The sequence below is a fragment of the Cucurbita pepo genome, chromosome LG17 (assembly GCF_002806865.2).
Source record: "Cucurbita pepo subsp. pepo cultivar mu-cu-16 chromosome LG17, ASM280686v2, whole genome shotgun sequence".
Lineage (NCBI taxonomy): Eukaryota > Viridiplantae > Streptophyta > Magnoliopsida > Cucurbitales > Cucurbitaceae > Cucurbita > Cucurbita pepo.
This window is the reverse complement of record NC_036654.1, coordinates 5,523,112-5,540,633: the sequence shown is the minus strand read 5'-3', so window position 1 is coordinate 5,540,633 and position 17,522 is coordinate 5,523,112. Positions and strand designations below refer to the sequence as shown.

Sequence of the window (17,522 nt, the reverse complement as noted above, 5' to 3'; positions counted from 1 at the left end):
TGGGCCATCCCAATTCTCCACCTTCAAAAGGCCCATTTTATTATCTTCCTTTTTTAAAAAAAAATTTAAGCATAATTTAATTAGTCAAGAGTATTAATAAATTTAATAAATGAGTTCGCTTTGAAATTACGAACACAAATCTGAATTCCTCACTCTCTTTCTGCTAGCTATCTGAGATTCTCCGTTCAACACAATCGGGAAACCTGCCGCCATGGATTCACAGACCGACGTCGACGTTGGTTGCAGTCCTTCATGGAGCTCCGTCACGAATTGGTTGGTCGCTGGTGGCTGTTTGGACAGTACAGTTGCTTATGAATCCTTCTATTATCCGACTAACGAGGAGGAGACGCTCGATTCCGGCCCGAAGTTGCCTCTTGTTCTGCGCCGTCCTTCACTCGAGTCTGGTCCATGCGAGATCACTCGTGAGTTCTGAACTACTCGTTTTCTTCTCATTGTTTCGTTTGATATTTTGTTGGAGTGTTGTGGAGATCAGATCAAATTTTCCCTAACATAGGCTCTCAGAATGATACAATGGATTTTGCATCAAGAAATTGTAGGTTTTCTGATTCATTTATGCGTTTGTTGTTTCATCTTCTGATTTTTAGCTAGAAAATGACGATCGATGGATAATCTTAGGGCTGTAAGATTAAGTAGAGAATCGGTGACTATAAGTCAGGATTTAGCTCTCTGATTTGATTTGTTTAACAAAGACGGGACTAGTGACTATACGTTACTGCAATTTCTGGCTACTGGAGGTTGGGTGAATTTAACAATTTCTTGTTTCTCGAGTCACTGTTCAACTCGAGCAACTTCAAACATGGAATATTTAACGGGGTTATGCTATGCATTGTTAGTCCTTTTCCAGTTTGTTTTTCCCTCATCTTTGAAGTAAAAATTGAGTTGGCTACATTGCGTTAAGCATTTCAGACTTTCAGTGATGCTTCTTGAAAGGTTTAACAGTAACTAAAGATCATGGTTTGCAGTTCATTTTGCGGAAAAGCACGAGGTCCAGCAGGTTTATGTTAGAAGCACCGCTCGAGTCTATGAAATATATTACGCTACCAATTCCGAGAATGAAAAGGAATATTTATGTACTGTTCGTTGTGGTGCTGCATTGAGAGATGAAGAAGTGCTACACACTACTGATATTGAAGGTGTATCTGCTCTTAAAAATGGGTCTAATGGAGATGTGGCCGAATCGAATTCACAACGTGGTTGTAATTCGAACACAAATGAAGATGATTGGGTTGATGTTAAAGCGCTTGATGGCCCGGCCGTTCATCATAAAAACAGTTCTTCTACATCGAAGTTTGGTGCGGACTTGGTGAGGATTTTAAGCAGATATGTTACATTGGAAATCTTTATTGCAATTCTCTTTGTAGTCTGGGATTTTACCTTCCATTTTATCATGAAATCTGCTTCCTATTAAAAAAAAATCATTGATCTCACCAGTATTTTATTGAAAAAAAACTCATTCTATCCTTTCCTGTTTATTTGGATTCTCATGATACTATGGTGTTCTCTACTTAAGGTTTCCAATCTTGGATTAGTCTCAAGTGACAATAGTTGACCTTGTAATATTTCCCCCTGATTAATAACTATTTCATGGTGGTTGAATTGAATTGTTTTATTTGAAGATAGCCAGTAGACTGGAAAAAGTTTTATCTTGTCATCTGTAACGGTCCAAGTCTACCGTTAGCAGATATTGTCCTCTTTGGGCTTTCCTTTCAGATTTTTCCTCAAGGTTTTTAAAATGTGTTGGCTAGGGAGAGGTTTCCACACCCTTGTAAAGGATGTTTCGTTCTCCTCTCCAACCGATGTGGGATCTCGCAATCCACCCTCCTTCGTGGCCCAGTGTCCTCGCTGGTACACCGCCCTGTATCCACCCCCCTTCGGGGTTTATCGTCCTAGCTGGCACACCGCCCGGTGTCTAGCTCTGATACCATTTGTAATACTCCAAGCCCATCGCTAGTAGATATTGTCCTCTTTGGACTTCCCTTCAAGGTTTTTAGAACACGTCTACTAGGGAGATGTTTCCACACCCTTATAAAGAATGTTTTGTCCTCCTCCCCAACTGATGTGGGATCTCACATCATCTATCAATGAAAAGCAGTTTCTCGCTAAAAGAAAGTCTACATGACCGAAGTGTTTATTAAAGAATGTGCCATTAGCTCCTAGATTTGGAAAGTCGCCTAAATCTTGGAAGGGAAGCTACCATTGGACTTGAAATGTCAGTGCTTGGTGATATTTTGAGAACGTTTCTTTTTAGTTGAGATCCATCTATTTTCTCATTGATGTGGACTGACTTTAGTCCTAAACAGTGACTAACTAACTACTGAAGAGGAAGTGAGCTAATTGTGTTCTTGGATGATTTCTACTTAGGAAGGGAAGGTTTAAACTGCAAAGTAGTATGAAAAAGTTAGGATATCTAAACTTTTGCCTTGATGGAAGCAATCTTCTATGGAAGGAAGATTCACACCGCATCTATATAGCTACCGAAAATTTTGAATTTCTGAATGGTGATCTGGCGTTTAATCACGTCGTCTGAATAATTCTGTTTTTACTAATATTTTCCTGATGAATGAATTTTCTTCCCCCAGGACTTTTATGAGGCTACAGCAGAAATAACGGATGCACAACCTTGCATGTCTCTTACAATCCGTCTTCTTTCACTTCAGAATAGAAGTACTGTATATGTTGATGAAGTCTATGTGTTTGCCAATCCCGTTGATTCAGAAGAAGAGGGTCCAGTGGAGAACTCAGGTCAAAATTCTCATAGTTCTTTGATGTCCATGCTTGTCCCAACCCTTCTGCAGTTATCTAAAACTACTAGCTGTAGTAAGAACAGCGACGGGCGCACTTCTAATGCAGAGGGAATACTTGCATTGCCCAAGGTTGAGCCAAAAGCTCCCCATCCAATCAATAGTGTAGCTGAACTTCAGAAGGAAGGAAAATCTTGTGCAACTGTCGACGATGAAGTGATATTGCAAGAAGAAAATGAGTCCGACAGACCTGTACGTAAGCCCGAGGTGCCTCTACAAGTTCCTGTTAAAGAGAGGATGCGTGATGAACCGCTTAGTTGTATTGAAAGCATTTTGGGGCAGCTTGTTTCTCGAATGGACCGAATAGAGAATTGCTTTTTGAGGTTTGAAGAAAATATGCTAAGGCCCATCAACAGCATTGAAGGCAGGCTGAAGCAGGTTGAGCAGCAACTTGAAGTTTTAACTAAGGAGTCTCATGGTTCAGAATGGCCATCTTGCTACAGAATGTCTGCTCCGAGCTTTTCTGCTAACGAATCGGTTTCTAACTCGTTCTATAACAGTGGGAACGATCATCCCAGTTGTGGACCAATTGAACCGGATCAAAAGGAACTTCAATCAGGTGCATCACCTGTTGCACTTAATATACCCAATTCAGAGTGTTCTTCACTGTTGTGTCCTAGTCTTGTGGTAACTGCTCCTGAGTTTTCAAACGGCGAGGATGATGATCAGGAGCGTGTTATGGTAACTGCTTCCGAGTTTTCAAACGGAAATGATGATGGCCAAGGGAATCCAGTCCAGGAAGTTGTAGTCGATTCGCCAAAGAGTAAACCGAAGCCATCCATTGATGATGTATTGGCATCTGCTCTAGCTCAGTTCGCATTATCATCATCTTTATCAGGTGATATGTCTGAAAGTGAATTAGATCCTTTAAGCTGTTCCCAAGAAACTGATAACACACAATGCACACCAAATTCTTCTTCAGCCAATGGCGGGAACTTGAGCCCTTCCAGGCATGACCATACTTCCAAAATTGACGAGGGAGATGGCGACGACGTTCTCGACAATCCAGAATGTAAGCATCAGAGTACCGACGGCGATGTTGGAGTTGCTTCAGCTAAACAAAGCATGAACCAAATGGAGGAACTTGAAAATGTGCAAGCTATTAATGAAACAGGTGAAGATTACATTCCAGAGAGGAGTAACATTAATGAAAACGAACCTGATAGTATTCATGTCGATGCCGATGCCGATGCCGATGTTGATGGTGATCCTATGGAGGTTACAAAAGAAGTTCGTAACATAGACATTATCCACGATGTTCTCGGATTTTCCCGTGACACATCTGTTGTGAATTTCAAGATTCCAATCCTGGATGTAAGCTTCACCACCGTTGGAGATTCGACTTCCAACGATACCCTCAAAGAGCTTCTCGGGGACATGGCGGAATCAAGCTATGGAGGAGCATCTCGTCCCAAGGAAAGTGATGATCGTACTCCTGTTGGCGAGCAATATGACCTCATTTTGGTTGAGGAAGAGGTCCAGGAGAATGCTGCCACAAGAAACTGCCCCATATCGGTTGATATGAACTACTATACCATTATGAGCGAGCCGCTGGTTACTGATGGCGAAAATTTGCAGGATTACTACTGCAACAATGATACAGCCATCTCGAGTCTTATATGACTAATTTCTGATATAGTTCTTATGGTGAATGTGGATATGTATTTGTATATAAATCTTTTTTAGGCAACAAATAATCTTAGTTTATTTTGGTACCGGTCTTTAAAATTTCAAAAGTTTTAACTGTTCGTTAATTTTTTTTAAAAATACATCGAAATTGTCTTACAGCATAAAAAAAAAAAGATATCTTTGGTCGATTAATTTTTACTTTTTATAATGGAATATAAAGGATAAAGATTCGAACTTTAGATCTTTTACTCCTAATGATTTGATTCAATTCGAAGCAATTGGATGTTCGACTTGGACCTATATGACATGACCGAGCAATAGAAATATTCTAACACTCCACCGTTGTCATATATTCCATATATCACACTGGATAGATATCATATTCATGGAATATGATTCACTTTCAAGATGCTTCGGTGAATGGTAGACACACGAGACTCAAATGCTAGAAAATTCATTTCTAATAGATAATGCTATCAAGAAAATCGATACAATCTGAGTCTCGACCTAAAGAGCGTGAAGGATGTTTTAATAATTTTACATTTTGAATATATTGATATTTTACTAAATGATAATTTTAAAGTTCAAATAATATTTTAATTCACTTAGTTTAAATTTTATTTTATTTTAGTCTAATTTTTAATCTTTTACTTTTAGTAAAAAAAAAAAAAATTATTTACCATTTGTTGAATTTAAAAAAAAAATAAAAAAAAAATAAAAAAAATAATTTCTATTAAATTTACAATTTTTTTATGGACTATAATTATTATTTAAAATTAATTAATTTTAAGATTTTTTTGAAAAAAAAAATAAAAAGGAAAATAAAACTCAAACTAAAATCTTATTTTAATCAAGAAAAAATGATCGAAGCCGCGAAAAACACAAAGCGGAAGAAACATTCGACGGTGAACTGACTGAAGAATTGAGCTTCTCGGGGACATGGCGGAATCAAGCTATGGAGGAGCATCTCGTCCCAAGGAAAGTGATGATCGTACTCCTGTTGGCGAGCAATATGACCTCATTTTGGTTGAGGAAGAGGTCCAGGAGAATGCTGCCACAAGAAACTGCCCCATATCGGTTGATATGAACTACTATACCATTATGAGCGAGCCGCTGGTTACTGATGGCGAAAATTTGCAGGATTACTACTGCAACAATGATACAGCCATCTCGAGTCTTATATGACTAATTTCTGATATAGTTCTTATGGTGAATGTGGATATGTATTTGTATATAAATCTTTTTTAGGCAACAAATAATCTTAGTTTATTTTGGTACCGGTCTTTAAAATTTCAAAAGTTTTAACTGTTCGTTAATTTTTTTTAAAAATACATCGAAATTGTCTTACAGCATAAAAAAAAAAAGATATCTTTGGTCGATTAATTTTTACTTTTTATAATGGAATATAAAGGATAAAGATTCGAACTTTAGATCTTTTACTCCTAATGATTTGATTCAATTCGAAGCAATTGGATGTTCGACTTGGACCTATATGACATGACCGAGCAATAGAAATATTCTAACACTCCACCGTTGTCATATATTCCATATATCACACTGGATAGATATCATATTCATGGAATATGATTCACTTTCAAGATGCCTTGGTGGTGAAATGGTNAAAATAAAAAAAAAATAAAAAAAATAATTTCTATTAAATTTACAATTTTTTTATGGACTATAATTATTATTTAAAATTAATTAATTTTAAGATTTTTTTGAAAAAAAAAATAAAAAGGAAAATAAAACTCAAACTAAAATCTTATTTTAATCAAGAAAAAATGATCGAAGCCGCGAAAAACACAAAGCGGAAGAAACATTCGACGGTGAACTGACTGAAGAATTGAAATGCCGATTTCCTGCGGAAGCTAGGCAGCATCTCCAAGCTTTCTCGTCGCGATTTGCAGGAAAAGATTGAAACCCTGAATTCCTCTGATTTCCATCTGAAGAAGGGAAGAACAAGGAAATGGAAGCCGCCGTGGTCGACCCTGGTTCCAAGCTTCTGAAGGCCGGACCTGCCATTCCGGATCAGGCTCCCTCTATGGTATTTTGCTTCTACTACTTTTTTTTTTTTTTTTTTTTTTTTTTTTTTTTTTTTNTATCTGCTTAGGATTGTATTCCACCGCTGTGAATAGTTATGCAAGTTCCCCACTTCAGTTGTAGACGATTCTCGAGAAATGTTATGGTTCCTGCTGGTTTTCGATCAAATTAACAGGTTATTTCCCTGAGAAACGTCTTTTGAAGGGGGTTTTCTCTAAGAGACTAGCGGAATGGTGAGGGAAGGTCGTTTTGAACATAGAATTTCACACTATTAGTCATTGTGTGGAAATGATTTGGTCAACTTGGAAAATGGTTTTTAGTTGGGGATTGTTTTCTTAATTGTCTTAAATTTATCTCCCCATGATTCAGGTAATTCCTACCCACATGAAACGTATGCCTGAGGATGAATCGGTAAATAATAATTCACAATTTGAGGACGTGACTGTTGATCCAGTTGTTCGGGGGTTTATTAAGGATTGGGATGCTATGGAGGATTTATTGCACCATGTTTTATATACTGGACTTGGATGGGAAATTGGCAATGAAGGACAGATATTGTTTACGGATCCACTTTCTACCCCCAAGGTCAGTCTCAGTTAATCTCCTTGTTTATTCTTCATGAACAAATGAATAATACTCATTTCACCGGGAATCGATGGCTTCTGCTTTCTTCCGGTCCTACACACTGAAAAATGTTGTATGGGGTCTTGTTCCTAGTAGTTGCATTATTTTTCTTATTTATTGTTTACTTTTTACATTTTCTAGTGATTTGAATAAGCTATTTTTCTAAAGGTGATGTCCGATGTGAGAGGGTAGCCTTTATAGTTCTTTCATGATTTTGTTGTGCATTCATTGTCTATTCATATCCTCCAATGGCTTCTGTTCTCGTGTGAGGTAAACCATCATTTTTCTAGGCCTATGATTGATCTACCAAATAGGCCAACAATAGACAATAGCTCCCCCTTGTACATAGCTTTCAACTTTCATTGTACTATATTCTTCAAGTGCAACTCTTCTCAAAACTTTGAAGATAATGAACTGTAACTCCATTTTAAAATTCTTATGGTTCTGGCAGATCCAATTACTACTACTAGGAAGCGTCATTTAGCAAGAGTATGTTAGGTTCCTAGTTTCAAACAACCTGTAATCACACAAAAAGAAACACAAAAACTAGGAGTAATGGAAACCAACCCTGTACTATTGATAATTCTTCAATGGAAAGAGTGTTATTTTCGACAGATTGTATTGTTATATGAACAAGGGAAAAACACAGAATCTTCACCCATACCTTTCCAGCTATTAGAGAGAAAGTTGGCAACCTCTCCTCATACTCAAAAATCTACCTAAAAGCACAACCCCCAAAACCTCTACAAAACCCTTTCACAACTGGACCATACCACAAAAGCATGATCCCAAATGGTCCCACCACAACTAATCACTGCATCCCTTACCTCCTTTGATATGTGTGAACAATTGGAGGTCTCATAGAGTACTTATCCACCTCTGAACCATCTTTGTGTGGGTGGTGAAGAAAGGGCATCAATTGATGGAAAAATACTTGCTGGTCACTGGGGTTATCCCGTACAACGAAGTACATACATGTAAGCATACCATTCATATACCTTCTTCTCTTCAAGGAAAATGAGAGGCATTCTGTTTTCCAGGCTATCAGAGAACAGTTGGTGCAATTGATGTTTGAGACATTCAACATCTCAGGGTTTTATGCATCTGAACAAGCTGTATTGTCACTTTATGCAGTAGGGCGTATATCAGGATGCACTGTTGATATTGGTCATGGGAAAATAGGTACAGAAACCCTATCTCAACAGACCTTTGCTATGGATGTTCAAAATTTATTTTCTATGATGAACAAAGCAAGGTATTAATTTGTTTCTTGGATAGAAGATTATAAAGATAGAGATCATGCATTATTTTTTTTTTAATTATAACTAATGAAAATTACCTAGTTTGAATTGGTTCCATTGTTTTGTATCCATGCAACTAGAAATTCAATGATGTACCTGTTACTTTAATTGCTACATGTTATTTAAACAGGGTATGACCTGTGAGAATGTTCAAATTAAAAATTGAAAGGCAGTGGTCATTTTACCACGAGTATAATAATGAACACGGTATGAAGTGGCCTTGTGATTAAATCTTTAGCCTTGCAGCAGATTCCTGGTTAATATAGCCACTGTACTGGCTCATCATCTTGGGCTTGTTTTGTTCCTTATTGTTTCCTCAGCAAGACCCAAAATTTCGTAAAAGGCACCCTTATGAATTGTTAAGTATCACTTATCAACATTCTTCTACTTTCACTTGAAGGTTCCAAGACGTGGTTTAAAATTATCATCTCTTAAAATTTTCTATTTACCATTTCAAGCTCTCAATGCAAGAAACATAATTCTTGTTTATATTGCCTTTTGGCTTCGTGACCAGATATTGCACCAATAATTGAAGGAGCTGTTCATCACATTGCATCACGAAGACTTGAAATCGGAGGTATCGACTTGACAAGGTTACTTGCACAAGAACTTGGAAAATCTCACCCAATGGCGAATATCAACACAGCTGATGTTGAGAAAATAAAAGAATTGTATGCTTGTTGTGCTGAAGATGAGTTGGCTTATTCAAAAATTGGTGGTTCATGCCAGCTTGAGACACACACCCTTCCAGATGGGCAGGTTTGCTTTTGAATTTAGTTCTTTCTTAGCGATTGTATTTTACTTGACCCAAGTATGTGTTTATGCATGTGCTTACAGTAACTGGTTGTTGAGCTGATTTTAGTTGGGTAGGAAAGTTGGTATCCAAGAGAGTTGGAAGTTGGAGTTGGTCTAGAATTTTCATGACTGATGAATCGTGGCCTTTTATGACTATTGGAAAACAAAAGAGGGGGCAGTATGTTACATACAACTGAATATCAATATGTGCATGCTGAGCTGTGTTGCAAGTCCCAACATCCTATAAAGAAATACTCTTTAAAGAATTCTATGCAGGCTTAGGCTTATTGGGCGTGTGTATGCTGAGCTGTGTTGCAATTATTTCTGAATAGCCCTTGGCTTATCAGGCCATGATAGTGGAACACCTAGAGAGTTGCTCAGACTAATCTATGCAAACAGTGGTATTTCTGTTTTAATCTAGGCCATAGAATTTACATTTATGAATTATGGTAATTATAACGTTAAGCCCATTCTAACCTGAATATTTCAGATTTACTTGGCACGGTTCCAATCTCAAGTCATCAAATTGAAACTCACAAGTACCATGTGATTTCTAATAAGGTAGACCTAATAATTAAATATGGCTTACTGCTTGAATAAGAATTAGGAACATGAGGCAAGTGACTCTAGCAAAAATTTATAGAAGAATCGGGTCATTCCACATGCATTTTGAGTCATTGTCTTTCCTTTCGCTCCTACCGTTGCTTTAATCACTTTGATTGCTACCTAAGAAGCACAAACGAGACATAGATGTGACATGATAGGAACACAATGACATGTCATTTAAAAAATAGAACACAAATACGACAAGAACACATACACTTTTTTTTTTTTTTTAAATCTAATCATTTGAAGGAAATTCAAATTTAATTAGTTTATGCATTTATATGCTTAAAAAACGAGTTTGACATATTTCATTCTCAAAATGTATTGTTTATATTTGGTATATTGAACAAGTGTTTGATACTCAACTAATGTTGGACTCATATTCATTTTGTACAACTAGTGTCAAACACATTTTTATTGTGCTAACATATGTCTAATATGTGTCAAACAAGTGTTCGATTTGGTGTTAAACATGAACACATTAACCTAACTAAATTTATATTTTGCCTCATTACCTTTTACTGTCACTACTCATGCCTTGCTTGAAGGCCTATGAATACTTCTTTGGTGGAAGCTTTCAAAGTGCTTGGCCTTTTTTTAATGAAAAAAATGTAGGAGTGCGGATTTGAACCTTTGAACTCAAGAGAAGGAAGTTGGGTCCTTATTGCTTTTTTTAGAAAAATATAGATGAAGAATGTTTGAATTTTATAGTAACCAGACATTTGAACTAAGTACATAGATGATTCTGAAACACTTAATCAACTGCTTATACCTGTTGCTTTCATGATCTTGCCCACCTGTTGTCTGGTTTTAAACTCCACTGAATAATCCAAACATTTATCTGACATATAGTTTATTCTCGTGTCTTTGGAATTTCTTTCTAGACTTCTAGTTTCCTCTATTAGTTGCATTGCAAACTTTCCTCAACTGGATTAAATATTCTGATACATACACGTTACACCCATGGCAGAAAGAAGCATTCACGTAAGGAACCCATTAGTTGAATTTTTCTTTATGTAGTTTCTTTTCAATTTCCATATTGTAAGGTGTCCTCCACCCTCATTTCTATTTTAGTTATTTCCCTTGTTTTAGGAGGATGATCCTCCATGGTCGGGTCATGGCTCCATTGAAGTTACAATGGTCGCAAGGATCCCACTTTCATTTTAATTTTTAGCTATTTCCTTTGTTTTAGGAGGACGATTCTCCATGATTGAGTTATGGTTCCATTGATGTAGTAATGGTTATTATACAACTTGTATAAATAATCATAAACATTAATGAAGAGGTACCTAAATTTTCAATTTAGTTTTGAGTACCTCTTAGTTAAAGTACTCAAAACTAAATTGAAAATCTTCCGGTACCATCTTCATTAATGTTTATGACTATTTATACAAGTTGTATAATAACCATTGCTACATTAATGTAACCATGACTCGAGGATCGTCCTCCTAAAACAAAGGAAACTAAAAATAGAAATGAAAGTTGAGTCCTTAACCATTGCTACATCAATGGAATCATGACTCAATTATGGAGGATGATCCCCTAAAACAAGGGAATAACTAAACCATTGCTACATCGGAATCATGACTCAATCATGGAGAATCATCCCCTAAAACAAGGGAAATAACTAAAAATAGAAATGAAGTGGAGGACTCCTCCTTACAATACGGAAAAAAAGAACTGCATAAAGAAAAATGCAACCAATGGGTTCCATATGTGAATGCTTCCTTTTGCCATGAGTGTAACGTGTGTACACTTGTAGTGGCATTTGTATCATATTCAAACTATAATATCTATAAATTTGCCCTCTGTATAATGTTTGGTCATTGATTTTAGGTAATAACAATTGGAAAAGAGAGATATACTGTTGGTGAGGCATTATTCCAACCACAAATTTTGGGTTTGGACTCGCATGGAATTGTCGAGCAGCTTGTTCGGACTATTTCAACCGTTTCATCTGATAACCACCGACAACTACTGGAAAATACTGTTATATGTGGAGGCACTTCTTCAATGACCGGTAATGGTTGCCATTGGTTTTGTCTCCCTTTTCTAGGGGGTCATTTTTACTTCTTCAGGCCTCTTAAATATTAAATAAAAACTATATTCAGGACTTTTGATTAGTATACTTTAAAGCTAATTGGCCCTTCCTTTTCAAGATGCTTTTTAAGTGTAGAGCTTTCTATGCCAACATTGGGAACTTGATCGGCATACCACCTACTGATGGGTGGCGTCAAAACTACACCTGATGACAGTTGATCTGTAGATGGCATGGTGTACCTGCTAATACTTTCTGAAATGAAGCAGTGATGATGTGCATTAGCATTTAAAAAAAAAAAAAAAAAAACTGAACGAAGCTAATGAAATTGAGGATGTAGATTTTTTTTTTCTTGATCTGCTGATATTTTTATTATGTTTACAATTTACCATTACTTTGAAAGGGCACGCAACTCTGTTCATGCTATGTGTTTGATTTTTTTGATTCTTGAAGAAAGCTATTTCTGTATATCATTGTACAGTTGGTAATTTGTTACATTTGCAGGCTTTGAAGAAAGATTTCAGAAAGAAGCAGGTCTCTGTTCATCTGCTGTTCGTCCTGCTCTTGTGAAGGTAATATAATCCTTACAAAACATAAGGAACTGATTTTGAGATTGTTTCACTCAACAATCTGAATTTGTGTTTGTTGTCTTTGCTGTAAGGAACTCGACATGTTTGCTTGGATTGATGAGGGGATAATATCCTTTTCTTTTTGTAGGCTCCAGAATACATGCCAGAGAATTTATCCTTGTATTCAGCATGGATTGGAGGCGCTATACTTGCCAAGGTTGTCTTCCCCCAAAATCAGCATATAACTAAGCCAGACTATGATGAAAATGGGCCTTCAATCGTTCATCGGAAATGCTTCTAATGACGCTCTCTAGTACAAATCTTTCAGTATTTGTTTCTCTTCCTACTTTTAGAATATTACATGGATGTATAGTGGTAGGAAACTAGTTCTGCGCAATGAGGTTTGATAGTTGTACAAGTATGGATCTGTATTTAGTCTAAATGTTAAGTCATCACACCCATTAGTTATGTGACATAATAGGATAATAGAATTGAATCCTATCAATGTAAGTCATCTTTAACAATGTCATGCTAGGGATTGGATTTTGGATCCTTCACTTAGAACTCAAGTGAGTTAATATTGAAGAATTAAGACCACATGGTTTTGACTTTTGATCATTTGTTTTGTCAACTCGGCTCAATGTTTCATTTTGAACAAGCAGCGTTATCGAAGATGTGGAGACTTCTTCAGCGGTTGACAACAGCTGGTGGATATAAGATATGTATCCTATCGATTTTGTAACATCCGAGTAATTTTAATTGTTTTATATATCTTTTTCAGTATAGTATTTGTATGCTGTAATCGAAAAATCTGATTGTTAAGAGTACAATTATTCAGATCAAATTGCTTATGAGATGAGTAATTTTCTCTAGTAAACTAGTTTTCCTTCCTGTGGTCGTACCTAGGCAAGGCCTTGTCAAAGTATTCTTGCCCACTATAGGAATATTCTCTCTCTTTCTCCTTTGTAATTGTTACAAAGGAGTTAATCAATTCTAAAACATTTAATACGAAAAGCAGAGATAATTATTGCCTTGGGACCCCACTCGTGGGAGGTTGGGTTTAGAAATTTCCTTCAAGAACTGATAGTAAACAAACTCTTATTACATTCTTCAGCCTGCATTTATAATAAATTCTGGAACATAATGTGTTATTGACAACACTAACGAGAAGGAAAAGATTGTCTGATGAACATATTAATGGAAAGAAATTGAGAAGAGAAGAGAAGAGAAGAGAAAAGAAGCCACTAGGAAACAAATGGGTCACTCTGCAGGGAGGGTCCCAGCTCAGTGAATAAAGACCCAAAATCCAAAATACTGCTATCCACACATCACAATGTAATAATGAACTTTGCTGCACCATTGGTACAATGGTCAAGTTGGAGGGTCTCTTCTCCTTGCATCCCTACCCTCCAAAATGTCTCCTTCTCTTTCATGGCCTTTTGGACACCTATTTTGTACCATTAACCATGTATGGCTTGTTTTCCCTTGCCTTTTTTAAGTTAGTCAATGGCCTGATGAGAGAGAAAGATCTTACTATTCCATTGATTCTTAGTGGAATTTAATACAGGTCATCTTTAAGGATATACAAATAATTGATCAAGATTGAGGATCTTGAGAGAGAGATAGAGAGATCTGGTCTATCTTTTGGTAATCTCCTTGATCAAATTTGAGCACACAACCGCAGATATTTATACAAATGGCTTGCTCGATGGTGATTGAGATCTAAGATCTCATGGATTGCCCACTTTGAGTAGACTCTGATAATTGGTCCACTTCCCATCTTTGTCTGGGTGCAACCTTGTCATGGACAGCCACATACTCCTGCAAAACATAGCCAAAATACAATGAGTAATCCGTTCTTTTCGTGCCTTTTCGGACAAAAATCTGTTTCCCACCAATAATTCAGCAACCTCTAATAGAGCACCTTCTCCCCTTCCTACCTCCATTGTCTGTATTAGTTCCTCTGCTGTGTTTGCTATTACCACTATTTTCCTGGCTGCATTGTCTATGAAACCTTCCTCTACTCCTTTGTCGAATAAGGCAAGCAAGCTGTCGTAGTACCCATCTACATTTAGCAATCCTACCTGATAACACATTTTTCAAAACCAATAAAAGGGCAAGATAACAATAAACCACTCCAATCACATCTCTGTTTCTTGTTTTTTTGTTATTAGTTGTTCTCAAGAACACTGTTGGAATTGTGAATGAACCAAGGAAGTAAAGAATGGAGATCTGAAAAACCATCTTTGTCGTATTCTTTACTCTTTTTTCCAGAAAGTTGTCAATAAAAATCCATATCTTACTGGCTTGTCATGAATTCCTAGCTGAGCCCAAGTTATCATCTCTAGCAATTCTTCCATGGTTCCATAGCCACCTAGTTCAACGGATTTTGAGTTTCTGCCAGTTAAGTAAATGAAACAAGCCATTTTCAGGGCAAATACACACACAGTCTATATTTGTTATAATAACCTGGAAGAGCTACAAATGCATCAGCATGTTTTGCCATTTCTGACTTCCTTTGGTGCATATCTGCTACTGTCTTCACTTCTCCGACAGTCTCTCCTGATATCTACAAGTGGGGTTTCATTAATTTAACAAAGAAAAAGAAAACAGCTTACATTCCAAAAGACCTAGGAAGGAAACTTGCAGAAAAGGTACCTCATGAATCTGAAGTGCCTTGGGAATCACTCTGTACATCATGAATGAAACAACAGAATTAGCAACATGGTAAACAGAAATGTAAATTTGTATAAAAACATACCCAAGTACATGGCAGCCTCCAGAGAACACAGTTTGAGAGATCAAACCCATTAGGCCCACACTTCCTCCCCCATAAACCAAGTCTATTTTTCTCTGAACCTGATACAACCAAGAAAAGATTAGGACTTTCAACTTTTGTGGGAAAACATTACATACAACTTGAAGAAGAACGAGAAGAGCAAAAAATATAGAATAAATACTTGTAATTACAGTATAGTCCATTGATTGATGTAGAAATTACCAGTATTTTACCAAGCTCAATGGTGGCTTCAGCATATGTAGACTTGTATCCAGCTTTGCTGCCACAGAATACACACACCCTTTTGAATCTTCCCAATTTCTGTTCACTTGTCGACGATAAATCTGTTCCCTCCATTCTTCACACACACACACACACACACACACAGAGTTGAGAGGAATTAGGAGACAACAACCTTTGATTTTGTGAGTTAGCTATTTCTTTCTGTCAGACAAAATCTCTTGTCTGCTTTAACGAGATCTCTATCTTCTCATCCTTTTATCGTCTCGACACCAACAAGACGCGACCCACTCTTTGAATTCTTGTGGAATTCATGGCAATAACCTTGAACCCATTCTCTTTCCTTTTCTGTTCATCTGTCTCTGACTAACACTTGGCTTTTATCATTTTGTTGTCCTGCATCCCTTCCTCTCTTAGTACATGATGGGCCTCAACTTAATCATCCACTCTCTAACCTTAGCTTTATATATAGCTCTGTGGAATCCTCAGAGCTTTTGCATTTATTTTCACATAGGAAAGTATCAAACCAATGAAAATCATAAATAGAGATTAAAGTCAAGGGAGAATCATTCATTTATGATGCAATTGATTCATCTTTTTTTTTATTTTTTATATTAGAGGTCTAAGCCTTTTTTTGTCTAGTTATTATTGTCTATATCTTGGTTGAACTGACATTTTGAATCAATTGATTATGTTAAAGATGGAAAGGGGAGTTCACACTTCTTTGCACTATGTCATTTCACCTAATATTCATAAATGTTCATCGGGTGACCTACTGAACATTAATATATTATGAATGGTTGTTAAGACCTATGAAAATAAATAATGTGGCAAGTTTCTGATGGACCATTAGCAACATTGCTAGGTTAGACTATTTGATTTATCAATTTGTTTTGCAGCAACATGGAGTCTATGATAAAACTTTCAATATTTGTTGGAGATTCTCTTTTGATCTTCCCTATGTATTTGACACAGACTAATATTCTTGTTTTATAGTTCATTAATTTGACTCTTCAATCCCAAAGCTCTCAATAATATTTGGCTTGTTGTCTTGTCAGCACCTTTCTTTCTAATTTCTTGTTATCTTGCAGTGGTTCTTGACCTTTTACAACCATTTGCAGCAATTGAAAAAGATCTGTGAGAGAGAAAGAGATGATTATGGAACTCAATATGGCTAAAAGTATTGAGAGAAAACTACTAGGCCAACCAAAAACATGTGGTTGTCTCTCTCTTTCTCTCTCTTTTGAATTCAACTGCAAATATTTTTTCAGGTTACTGATTGATCTGCTGCCCCATATGTTGACGCCATCAGCATCACATGGTTAAGTCTCTTTCTCCCCCTTTCTTTTGATTCTAACTCTAAATATATATTCAATTTGCAGTCTCTTGATCTGTGTCTCCATCAGAATGAGTTTTGTAAGAAGCAGAAGGATATTAGATGGTTCAAGAATTCCAACCCTCTATTTGTTGGGTTTTGAAGGGGTAAAAGTGCAGAGAATTATAACAGTTTTTACTGTTATTTGTTCTAAGAGTTGCCTTCTTTCATCATAAGAAAAGCCTTGATTAAAGAATTAAAGCATTAAAGATGGGTCTGATGTATGCTTAAATTATCATCATCCTAATGAAATTGGGATCTTGAGAGCATGTTCTGAGGACCCATATTTAGATTCTTCTCTCATCCCATCCATCCTTTTCTTATTAGAGAGAGAGAAGGCAAAGTTATATCCATTTAGATATTGCTTCATCATGTTTTTTGCTTTCTTTTGCAGATTTAATATGCGCAATTGGCCACCACCCAAAGCAAAGGATGTCATAATCTTATTAAAGCTGCAATTAACCAAAAAAAGGTCAGAGTCAATGAATTGCTTTTCTTGTTAAAGCTTGTGAAAACAATACAAAATCAAGCTCCTCCTAATTAATATATATATATATATATATATATATATATATATATACTTCTTTTTAGTACTGAATTTTTTATTAATAAAATCTGATAATTTGAGAATTTTTAATTAATTTAAAAGAATTTTGGACATGTCATTTTTTCAAAATTTTAATAAAACTTGGTAGAATATAAGA

The 17,522-nt window shown here is 36.3% G+C and overlaps 3 protein-coding genes across 13 annotated transcripts; 2 read left to right on the top strand and 1 right to left on the bottom strand.

The window, feature by feature from the left end:
* The first annotated feature begins 84 nt into the window (after window positions 1-84).
* LOC111779327 lies at window positions 85-5,728 on the top strand. 5 transcript variants are annotated; one of them, XM_023659463.1, is made up of 4 exons: window positions 85-422; window positions 984-1,324; window positions 2,601-4,199; window positions 5,391-5,728. In XM_023659463.1, the coding sequence occupies exons 1-4, from the start codon at window positions 212-214 to the stop codon at window positions 5,634-5,636; spliced, it is 2,397 nt and encodes a 798-aa protein (XP_023515231.1). In that variant the 5' UTR covers window positions 85-211; the 3' UTR covers window positions 5,637-5,728. The 5 variants fall into 5 exon arrangements, with proteins under 5 accessions (XP_023515231.1, XP_023515232.1, XP_023515233.1 ...); XM_023659464.1 differs by having other exon boundaries at window positions 2,601-4,221; window positions 5,413-5,728; XM_023659465.1 differs by lacking the exon at window positions 5,391-5,728 and having other exon boundaries at window positions 2,601-3,660; window positions 3,745-4,537.
* A 504-nt stretch (window positions 5,729-6,232) lies between these two features.
* Window positions 6,233-13,042, top strand: LOC111779324 (actin-related protein 7-like). Of its 2 annotated transcripts, XM_023659454.1 has the most exons (7): window positions 6,233-6,495; window positions 6,861-7,076; window positions 8,156-8,297; window positions 8,931-9,175; window positions 11,654-11,837; window positions 12,360-12,427; window positions 12,573-13,042. In XM_023659454.1, exons 1-7 carry the CDS (start codon window positions 6,418-6,420, stop codon window positions 12,723-12,725), a joined length of 1,086 nt encoding a protein of 361 aa, XP_023515222.1. In that variant the 5' UTR covers window positions 6,233-6,417; the 3' UTR covers window positions 12,726-13,042. The 2 variants fall into 2 exon arrangements, with proteins under 2 accessions (XP_023515222.1, XP_023515223.1); XM_023659455.1 differs by lacking the exon at window positions 6,861-7,076.
* Window positions 13,043-13,937: 895 nt separating this feature from the next.
* Window positions 13,938-16,765, bottom strand: LOC111779325 (probable cytokinin riboside 5'-monophosphate phosphoribohydrolase LOGL10). 6 transcript variants are annotated; one of them, XM_023659461.1, is made up of 7 exons: window positions 15,426-16,743; window positions 15,186-15,283; window positions 15,083-15,113; window positions 14,894-14,993; window positions 14,728-14,798; window positions 14,365-14,508; window positions 13,938-14,245 (listed from the first exon to the last, which is right to left on the bottom strand). In XM_023659461.1, exons 1-7 carry the CDS (start codon window positions 15,558-15,560, stop codon window positions 14,147-14,149), a joined length of 678 nt encoding a protein of 225 aa, XP_023515229.1. In that variant the 5' UTR covers window positions 15,561-16,743; the 3' UTR covers window positions 13,938-14,146. The 6 variants fall into 6 exon arrangements, with proteins under 6 accessions (XP_023515229.1, XP_023515225.1, XP_023515227.1 ...); XM_023659457.1 differs by having other exon boundaries at window positions 14,320-14,508; window positions 15,083-15,283; window positions 15,426-16,763; XM_023659459.1 differs by having other exon boundaries at window positions 14,335-14,508; window positions 15,083-15,283; window positions 15,426-16,762.
* Window positions 16,766-17,522: the final 757 nt, after the last annotated feature.